Here is a 10,755-nt window from a genome sequence, read left to right on the forward strand (position 1 = left end):
CAAGATGGGGAGGAACTAGACATACCGACAGATAGACAGTAGTTGTAGCCAGGGAAACCAATTGACTGTGTCCATTTCACCCCTAAACCACTTGATTTGTAAGTGTGTGTGCATGATCTTACCTGAGACAGAGATTGCTCTTACTCCACTCCTGACTGCTTCCAACTTTTTCTCATTATTAGACAGTCTATAGAAGAGGGAAAAAAAGAGAATAGAGTAAATTAAACAACAGTCACAGAGGTTAACACTCAGATAAAACAAGACACATCTACCCAACTAAATTAAAGCCCCCTTAACACAACAGATATTAGCAAGATGCCATTAAAAAGTTTAAACTGTCCTTAACATGCAGCTCTCTACAATGGAAACAGCACCTAACCCACACTGTCAGATATCTCTCTGTTGTTCCGCGCTCTGTCTGTGTCTGTGTCAGCTGAGCTCTACTACAGTCTTTACATCACAAACCATGACAGGCAGAGAGCGATGAGAGAAAGTCAGAGTGTGAGACCAAAAGAAAGAGGAGGAGACTACCACACTGTTTAAAAACCCTAAGTGGAAAATATTTGGCTCCCAAACTTATCTCCTTATTTGACCAGAGACAGTCAGAGAGAGGAAGAGAAAAAAAAGAGAGCGAGATTTAAATTGAGATGACCAAAAGTAAACACAAAGCTTTTGATTCTGAACAACTGACAGTGAAATGTGGACACACCAATGTCCAGACCGCAACGGTCAGAGAGAAGCCAACACAGTGAGCTCTCCATTGAAGTCACAATGTTTCCCCTAAAAATCTTTTCAAATCTTTTCATTTATTTTATTTTTTCCATGGAAAGAACTAATGTTGTTTGGTACAAAATACATGCATTAAAAATGAAATTTCCCTTATAGTAAAAACCTGTTTAAATCTATATTAACATTTATGTATTATTTACAACTGAAAACTTTATTCTTTATTTAAGACAAACTGTGTGGTTGGCTGTAGACAAATTCCACATTTCTGTATGTTCGGCAGACCTGCGCTGCTAAAGGACTCTCTGTGTCACACGAGCAACTAACGTAAATTACTTAGATGTTTAACAGTTGGGTACTATCTTGAGTTTTGTGCCAAATTACATCACTTGCTCCTGAAAACAGAAAAATTATTCAGAAATGAGTGAGTCTATAAAAAGAAACTGAACAAACCTGGAATCTAAACCTATAACACAGAATCTTCATTACCTCACAGTCAACATACAATCTACACAATGGGATATAACAAATCTGGTAAATTACAGCTCTGATAAAAGGCTGTAAACTGAGAACTGTAACAATACTAAGCACAAAGCAGGCACTTACTTTGGGATGGAAGGCAGTGCTCTCTCTCCCTCTAGAGGACAAAACACAACATCAGAATCAGAATGTGTAATATGAAGCACAATAAATACATAAGACTACATAAAGGAATTTATAATGTTTTATGACGCCTTAGACATGGAAGAAAGGATCTTACAGGCAGTACAAAGGATACAAACCACAGGCTCGGCATACAAAATACATGTTTAATACAGCATCATAACTCGTACGAATACCATCGGCATGCCCCTAGTAGGGGCCTAGTGCTGTTCAGTGTACCACAGTATTTATCAAAAAGAGCACCGCACAAATAATTACAGAAATAAGAGTAGAAGATATAACACTTAAAACACAGATGTCACAAGAGCTCCTGTCTATGGTTTAAATACACATTAAAACATTTTTGGTGCATAAATGTAAAGTTGAAAAAAAAAAAAAAAAAACTACAGAGAAGACAATTCACATAATAATATTAAACACCAGTTGTGACAGTTGTGAAGTAAAACTTGTAATTCTTTAGAAAGCTTCATAAACTCTATTATTATTATTATTATTATGACAACTTAGTGTGGAGAATAACTACATAAACATAATTCCTGTAACTGTTCATTGTCAAATTGCACTTTCATAACACAACTTATCATTTTTCAATGTCCAAGAAACATCTTGAATATAGTGCACTTTAGAGAACAAGGATCCTGAATGCTCAAGTAGGAAAGTGCACATTCATACCTTTCTGAACTCTGACAATGAAGGAGTGAGTTTCCAGGGAAACAAGCCGACAGTAACCATCAATCAAGTCAGCCAAATTCTCCGCCATGGTCAGTGATGCTGTTGTTACTGTAAGAGGCTGAGCATGTGTACACACACAAACACACACAGTGGCAAGCCAGTTACAAAAAGCCATTATCTGTAGAGACTCATACATTACACATACCAGCACAGTGGGGGTTTATAGCTGCTCCTTACATCACAGAAAACCTCCTTTCTCTCACATAGTGTGTGTGTAAATCTAGCGCTATCAATGCGATGAAAGCATAAAGACTCAACTCATACAGCAGTGGGAAACCCTTCCTCTGTGAGTAGAACTACTATGCGAAATCTATACATGGAAAACCATTAGCTAATCTGTGCTCCTCCCAGTCACACACAGAAGGCTCAATAACAGAGCTGTGCACCAAAACTGGCACAGCTTATGGTGGTTCTGTAGAGTCCACTTGATGCCAGAGTGGTCATCATGACAATAAAATATCAATAACTAAATGCCTCCAGAGAATGAGACTTAGTGTACCATGAATTCTCCAAATGCTTTTGGTGTCAGCAACTCAAAATCCAAGAGTAAGAGCCCCTTAGATTAGATTTAGACTCACCATCTTTGCACTGATACTTAACAGTTACATGGGCAAAAACCAATCTATCAGCAGAAACTGACATTTTCCAGCAACATAATCATAAAAGTACCAGAGCCAAATGCACACAGCTTGCATCTTTGCAGACTTGTTAACAAAAGTGCCTGAGATACAACATTGACTGTTTCTGTTGTGTTTTATGCTAAGCTCTGAGTCTTTGACTATGAAAACCAACTAGATTCACAACCACCTCTTTTCTTATTGAAACTGAGAAAGGGTACACCGCAGCAACAGGCATAAAACAAACAATGGCCACTCTCCACATGGAACATGAACGGAACTACATGGAATTAAAAACATACAGCTAGCTAGCTACCATGTGTCGGTAAATCACATCTTTGGGTTTCTACAACTACAACTCAATCTGTAACAACATGTAAAACATGTACACTGCCTGGATATAGTAAGTCCACATATTTAGAGAGAAAGAAACAGTTTGGTAGACAGACAGACAGGCTGGCAGTACCTCCGCAGCTCCAGCTACATTGAGCTGTAGCATGCCTTTCCTGTCCTTCTCTTCCATAGCTGAGTACTGGATGGACTGAACTTGATTAAAGTTAGCTAGATGCGTAGGCTGGGGTCAAAAAGAGAAACACAGAAAGAGTCAACACAAAATCCTGTTAATTATGCTGAACAAGTTATATCCATGTTGCTATCTATCTTCATTTCAAGAGTCAAGCCTGTGCTTTCACTTAAAATCAATGCTATAGATTGTGGCTGGTAAAATATTAGGTTTAAATAATTTTATTACAGATACACCGATAGATTGTCTGGAGATCGGAATTGGTTGGTTTTTAAGAAAGAAAACTGGAATTAACCATAATCTGAATTGGCAAAGAAAATTGCAATCAGTGCATTTCTATATTTTATGATGCAGAGCAACATCATCAGTTGTGATCTGTGGTTGAGCTGCTTGTGTTATATACAATGTGTTTTTAGAAGAAACTCACTGTGGATCCCTTGTCAGTGAGGTAGCTGATCCCTTCCTCTGGCCCAATAGCCAACTCCACCTGGATCACCCAGCTGGACTGTTGAGAGAGAAATAAGAGAGAGTTGAAAAAGAAGACAGAGAATAAGCAGGTGAGAGAAGTGGAGAAAATATATGAAAGTTTTGTTCATTTATTCACTTAGAACACAATCAGAAAAAAAGGTTAAGGCACACTCACATCACAACGTGGATTCATGCAAGACCTCAATTCACCAGAAGGGGTCAACGTAACACAACTCACCAGAGCTTTCAGACTGCATCAGGACAGTAAAGTGGAGGCAAGAATGAAAAAAACCTACCCCAAGGGCACATTTGAAGCACTCCTTGTCATAGCGGTAGATTGGCCCAAGTATCTCCAAGAACTTCAGGATGCACTGCTCGTCGTTCAGATTGGCTACCTGCTTAAATGTTTGCTGAATCAACTTACGAAGAGTCTTAGCCTAGAAAGAAGACAAAGTGAGAATTTAAGACTTTAAATAGTAGTAATAATACTATCAAGACCTGACTTTCATTTCAAATGTTATCTGTAAATGGGAGAAGGATGTGCAGGAGAAATGAGATACATGTGTGTTTTTGTGTGGGTACAGAGTGACTGAGACAGTAAGAGAGGAAGACACTGACTGTTCACTGGTTCAAACTGACACCATCACTTCACTCCAGAGACATGCTTAGTTCAGGTCAATGTCTTAACAGAGACACATTCATACTGTTTGTTACCACTCAGTTCTGTTGCCCGTTCATCTATACTGTAATAAAGTGATCTATAAGTAGCTCTCCATATATAAATTAAGATAAGATTAGTGGAGATTTACTGCAATACTAAGCAAGCTTTAAAAACATGCAGACTGGTGCAGTACATTAAAGTCATTCTGCACAAAGTAGACAACTAGTTTAACAACTACATTTACTACCAAGATTCTAATCACTATACATCATTTGTATTGATTTACTGACTACAAATGTAGCTGGGACACAAGGAATTGACTCAGGTGGGTCTAATGACGCTCTAAAATGATCTTAAGACAGTGCAGTACAGTACAGGGCAGTGTATATAACCCCCTTGTCTGGACTCATCCAATAACATTTTTGAGGACAGAATAATTCATATAGTAACAGTTGTCTTTTTTCTATTATCTATTGGGCTCACCCACTATATCTATTGTTATTTTATATCATTTATTTGCAAATGAAAATACTAATTTCTATACCTATTTACAGAGCCCTGTTGCAAGCTGCTAATTTAACTTATTAAGCCTGAAGAAATCAAGAAAGGTATGTGTAAAGGTACAGTATGTGTATTTATTTCCACAGATATCGTGGCACACGTATGATTACACAATGTGTGCGCTCATGTTTGTTGTTTGTACTCTTGATGGGCTCATTGTTTTAATTCCTAGAATTCCACCACACATATGTGTAAACACACAGGGACATTGTCAATCTGAAGTGTCCGCCTTTCCTGGGAGGAAGTACAGCGAGCAGCTATCACCCCCTTATCACCGTGCTGACCAGTGCTATAGCAACAGGGCTGAACAATTACAGTAAGTCACTGTACTGACCAGTCACAATACCTGCAGTATTCTATTGTATAACTTTAGTAATATCCATCTGTCTGTTTACAGCAGAACAGTAGTGGCTGTGTGTGTTATGTCTCTGCATTTCTTTAGCAGTGATTTGTACCAGTAGTGAGAGGAGGTAAAGTCAAGTCTTGATCCTAGTTTTGTCTCAGTATGTTGCCGTAATTACTGCAAAACAGTCTGACTATTCTTTGCATTGTAGTGCCCTAGCCTGGTAAAAACCTTTAGTGTCATTTCAAATTGTTACATTTACTTTATTACAAAAAAGAAAATGTTTTTAGGTGTGGTTAGGCAGAGAAAGAAGGGAAGTTGTTAAAACATCAACAGGTCTTGTTCTGGGTGGAAACAGTAAAAACATTTTCACTGACTTAAATGTTGTGATACATCTAATTCTCCTAGACAAAATGAATGAATCAAACTAAACCTCATTAAATTCAGCTCCTCTAAAATTCATTAACATTATCAAAGGCTACACTAACTGTGGACCTGCTGGTTTCATTCCATAACATTATCAAACTGTGGACCTGCTGGTTTCATTCCATATATATTATCACTAGCCTCTTGCTGATGAAAGACTAAATTATTATTTTTCTATTATTGAGTCATTAATTCCAGTGAGCCAGTGGTGTCTTATAAGAGACCTGTACTGCACACTTTCTAGATCCACTGTTAGAAATTGTAGAAGCGTAGTACAATACAGTTCAGCAAGTTATCAATCTGATGAGTGGAAACAGAGTCCTTGGCTCAAGCTGGAACTGGTTGATCAAACTAAAGGTCATCGTTACTAAACCTGCTGCCCAGCCAGTCAATATGAATGAACAGACTTTGCTCTTTATAACAACATCAGCCGCTGTGTACTAAAACAGCCATCTGCTGTGGGGTTTGAGTGTGTGTGTGTGTGTGTGTGTGTGTGTGTGGAAAAGGAGTCTATTGAGGGTGAATAATCCCATTAAATGACTACCATTCTCTTTCACCAGAGTGAACAACAAAAACATAAATGACAGCTGTGCCCTGTCCTCCCTCTCTCTCTCTCTCTCTCAACCACAACTCTGTGTGCCACAGAAAAAGCAGCAGACCTGTCAGACTTATCATTTGTTTACTCAAAGGCAGATCTAACCAACTCATCAGAACTGCAGCTAATGATTATCTTTACTGTGGATAATCAGTTAATTATTATTTGATGAACTGAATAACTGTTTAAATGCACAAAGTGAAAGAAAAAATATATCCCCTTCACATTTTCATAAAGCACGACGTGAGAGTAGTCAAATCGCTTTTCTGTCTGACAAACAATCTAAATTCTAAAGATATTCAATTTACATCTGTAAAATGGACACAATCTGTATTATGTTTAATGACATAATTATTTAAGTTCTTCAACAAGTAATTTTACTGAATATGAAAATCTAATACTTCAACACATTCTCTTTTGTCTAAATTATACTTCATTACAACATCAGTCCAATCAAGTCAGATTTTCCAGTTTATGGCTGTTTGACCGCACATGTGTGTCACTGTGTCCATCTTCACGATTTATAAAAAGGTCTCAGTGGAGTGTATGTTGTCACGTCTGCCAAAGGAGCAGAAAATACAAAAAAAGAAGAGGAGCTAAAACAGGTAGCAGGGCAGCTGATGAGAGGAGAAGACCTGACAGACAGGAAGGTTGGACCCCAGAAGGAGATGCACATTGTGGCCTCCTCCGCCCTCCTCATTGTTGGACAGAAAAAGTGGGTTTAAACATGACCTGAGGGTCACACACATACAACACAAACAGTTACTCTTCCTCTGCAGAGCATCTGTCTACCGCCTGCTGACATCAAGACCTTTTCGGGTCACTGGGCCTTTCTTCAACACACACAGACTAACAAACGCAGACACCAAGACCATCCCCATAAACGCGTGCCGTAAATTTATCACTGACACAGAAACTGTTTATTAGGCAACCACACACAGCTGAGATATAACATGAAAATTATTCAGCTTTTTGAGGTGCTGGTAGAGGAATCATGTTTCCTTTGGACAGAACCAGTGTCTTATTTTCCTGTTCATTTTCTTAGTCATCTCCATTCAGCTAGTGAGCCATGATATCATTTCAATCTTAGTGCTTTGCGCTGCGCAAGACAGCCCAGAGACACATTCAAAAAAACCAACTCAGAGGAGCCTTCGCTGACTCTAAGCTGCTCATAAAGCCACACATTTTGGCTTCTTTTGATAACTGAGCAACTCCAGCGGAGCAGATGGGGCACTATGACAGCAGCTGCTGAGTGTGGGGGGGAGCACCACTTACTCACCCTAGCAGGACACTAAAGTTTCAATCATAAACCCACTTTCTGCACCATTTCTTAAACTCCAACTTGACCCGATATTTTGTGTGTACCCCACCTCCTCTTTGAGCTCCATGTACTGTAAGTTCAAAGCTTATCATTCTTACCTTGACTGAATCAAGTAGTTCTTTTGGGAAAAAACGCCTCAATCCAACATCTTTCCTGTAAAGAGCGACACAGAGAGAAACAGAAGAATGTTTTTTTATGCTGTAATTACACTGACGAATGCTAATCGACAAACACTTCTGTCTTCATCTGACCCCAGCAGCTTATTTCTTACTCTGCTGAGAAGTTAATAACCACTCCAGTCTGATACAGTTGGGCAACTGAAGACAAGTACCAGAAAGCAGTAACAGAAAGCTATGACTAAGTGCTGACTACAGAGCACTACTCATCTTTTCCAAAAAGATGGGACTGAGGAAAAGCAGAAAGAGATATAGGGAGAGGAAAAGAGAAGTAAGTACAAGGAGGGAGACCATAGAGACATAGATAAAATGGAAAGCTAGCTAATGACTCAAACTCCTCTGGAGAAAAGACGCATACAGGGGTAGGAGGAGAGAAAAGAGAGTAAGGGAAAGGTTGAAGGCTGACATCATCCTTTCTTCCTCTATAGTCTTCAGCAGGTCAAATACCAGTCTCACATTATTAGGCTATTATATAAACATTGGTTTAAGAGCAATTCAGATGGTGTTCAATAGGTTGTGGATGACATAAAAATGTAATATTACATATAGATGCTGCTCCGTGGTTGTCTGCATTTTCAGAAACCTGGGACTGTTAAAAACAGAAATAATTAATATTATTTGGCTTGGGACTGTCCATCATCCAGTCTATGAAAAGCTTACTTCATAAAACCTGTTGCCTGTCATTTCTGACTAAAGTTAGTCAACATTCAAACTTAAATTAAAGCTAGGAATCAGAAGCACAAGCAGATGAATTACAGACTCTGAGAGATGAGACATCTCGCAGACCTCAGAGAGCGAGCGCAGACAAAGGCCCACTGATTAAATGCTTTGTATTAACTCACAAACCACAAGGTCTACTGCCAACTACAACCAGCTGATCTCCAACAGGAACACGTTATGTGGCTATATAAAAAAATATATAGTAGCAAGAAAAAGTAATGACACTGTTTGCAATTTCCTGGTTTTCTGTTTGTGTTTTATCAGCTTATAAGTAGTGTTGATATTTGTGACTTTGGTGAAGATCAGATCACATTTCATGATCAATTTATGCAGAAAACCAGAAAAATGCAAACAGTGCTGTTACTTTTTCTTGCTATTGAAATAAGAAAAGTTATAGCAGAGGTGAAACATAACTGACATGTTAAGTTGAACAAACAAGTCTCTTGCTAATTTTCTTCACTTCCACTTTGTGGAAAAGGGCCAACTAGAGTCAACAGTGTCAGACACTAATCAAAATATTTAGGTGATTTTTGGCCATGAATGTTCCAAAAATGCCCAGCAGCCTCCGATGCCCACCCTTTAGCTTGGTGTATCGAAAGCCCAAAGCACTTTTCCTCGCTCTCTCTTGCTGGTTTAAAATATGCATGATGCAACATATTTTTCCAATTAACAGAGAGAGGTTGTGACAGACAGACGGAGAAAAACACGATGAGCACACGGAGAAGAGAGAGAGAAAGAGAGAATGAAAAAGAGAGACAGAGATATCGATGGAAAGAAAATGGGCATTCTTCTCAGTTAATTGGACATCTCGTTAGGCTGATGGACAGAAAGAAAGACTTCACTGGAAAGGGGCAGCTCATTGGAATCAGACCATATTGGAGCCAAGTGTCGTTAGGGCCAGAGTTTGTTAATGTGATTCATCGACATCCATGTAGGAGGGAGTAGCTTCATTTTTAAACAACAACACATGGAGCAAACAAAGAGACAAACAGAGACAAAGCAGCCAGTCTTATATTAATCAAGAAAAATTTATGAGCTTTAAGGATAACTGATCATGTGCCACTTTGGTATGTAGAAGTAAGTACTTACTCTAGTAGTTCGTAGTTGGATTTCTTGTCCAGGGCGTTTCCCCTCATCTCTTTGAAGAACCTCCTGGAATTGAAACCAGTCAGACACAGAGATAGAAAAAGGTCCGTTCAATTCACTGCAAAAACATCCAGGGACATGAAAGGTTTTTTCCCTTACCAAAAAAAATTCTGAGTTTAAAATGTATTTATCTGCACACAGCACAAAGCGCAATACAAAGAACTTATAGCAGAAATATACAGGTGCATCTCAATAAATTAGAACATTGTGGAAAAGTCCATTTATTACGGTAATTCAACTCAAATGGTGAAACTTGTGTATTATATAAATTCAGTACACACTGACTGAAGTAGTTTAAGCCGCTGGGTCTTTTAATTGTGATGATTTTGCTCACATTTAACAAAAACCCACCAATTCACTGTCTCAATAAATTAGAATATGGTGACATGCCACTCAGCTAGTCAACTCAAAACACCTGCAAAGGTGTCCTGAGCCTTCAAAATGGTCACTCAGTTTGGTTCACTAGGCTACACAATCATGGGGAAGACTGCTGATCTGACAGTTGTCCAGGTATCCAAGCATGTTAACAGAAAGTTGAGTGGTAGGAAAAAGATGCACAACCAACCGAGAGAACCGCAGCCTTGAGAGGCTTCTCAAGCAAAATCGATTCAAAAATTTGGGTGAACTTCACAAGGAATGGACTGAGGCTGGAGTCAAGACATCAAGGGCCACCACACACCACCGCTTCAAGGAATTTTGGCTACAGTTGTTGAGCTGAGAAGAAATGGAAGGAGGAGGGGGAGTATCTAAGTGTGTCTCATTTGATGCTGACCAACGGCTTGCAGATATCATCCTCTTGTCACATTACCATCTCTATAGGAGCCATGTTGGAGAGGTGGTGCTGCAGCGGAGGTGGAGGTGGGCAGGGGGACTGTAAAACCTAAATGATGAATGAGTAATGGAAATCGCAAGGAATTAAATGGACAGGAGGAGGGAGAAAAGGACATGACGCTAGATGGGAGAAGGGAGTGATGAAGGGAGGGAAGTGTGTGTGTGTGTGTGTGGGGAAGGGGGGGTGGAAGGTGGAAGGAGAGGGGAGAGATAATTTCCTATGGAGTTGGATGGAGGGGGCAGTGA

At 39.2% G+C, this 10,755-nt stretch overlaps 1 protein-coding gene across 9 annotated transcripts in view; it reads right to left on the minus strand.

Annotated features, from left to right (window-relative positions):
• ptk2aa (protein tyrosine kinase 2aa) overlaps positions 1-10,755 on the minus strand; it is a 59,849-nt gene that overhangs the window by 22,524 nt on the left and 26,570 nt on the right. For all 9 annotated transcript variants that reach the window (XM_020597418.1, XM_020597417.1, XM_020597416.1 and 6 more), the window contains 8 exons: positions 9,622-9,684; positions 7,735-7,789; positions 4,026-4,166; positions 3,689-3,766; positions 3,205-3,312; positions 2,062-2,179; positions 1,333-1,363; positions 123-187 (listed from right to left, as the gene is read on the minus strand). In XM_020597418.1, coding sequence (XP_020453074.1) covers positions 123-187; positions 1,333-1,363; positions 2,062-2,179; positions 3,205-3,312; positions 3,689-3,766; positions 4,026-4,166; positions 7,735-7,789; positions 9,622-9,684 — 659 coding nt within the window. The remainder of the gene's footprint in view (positions 1-122; positions 188-1,332; positions 1,364-2,061; positions 2,180-3,204; positions 3,313-3,688; positions 3,767-4,025; positions 4,167-7,734; positions 7,790-9,621; positions 9,685-10,755) is intronic.

The sequence above is a fragment of the Monopterus albus genome, unplaced genomic scaffold (assembly GCF_001952655.1).
Source record: "Monopterus albus unplaced genomic scaffold, M_albus_1.0 scaffold34.1, whole genome shotgun sequence".
NCBI classification, from domain to species: domain Eukaryota; kingdom Metazoa; phylum Chordata; class Actinopteri; order Synbranchiformes; family Synbranchidae; genus Monopterus; species Monopterus albus.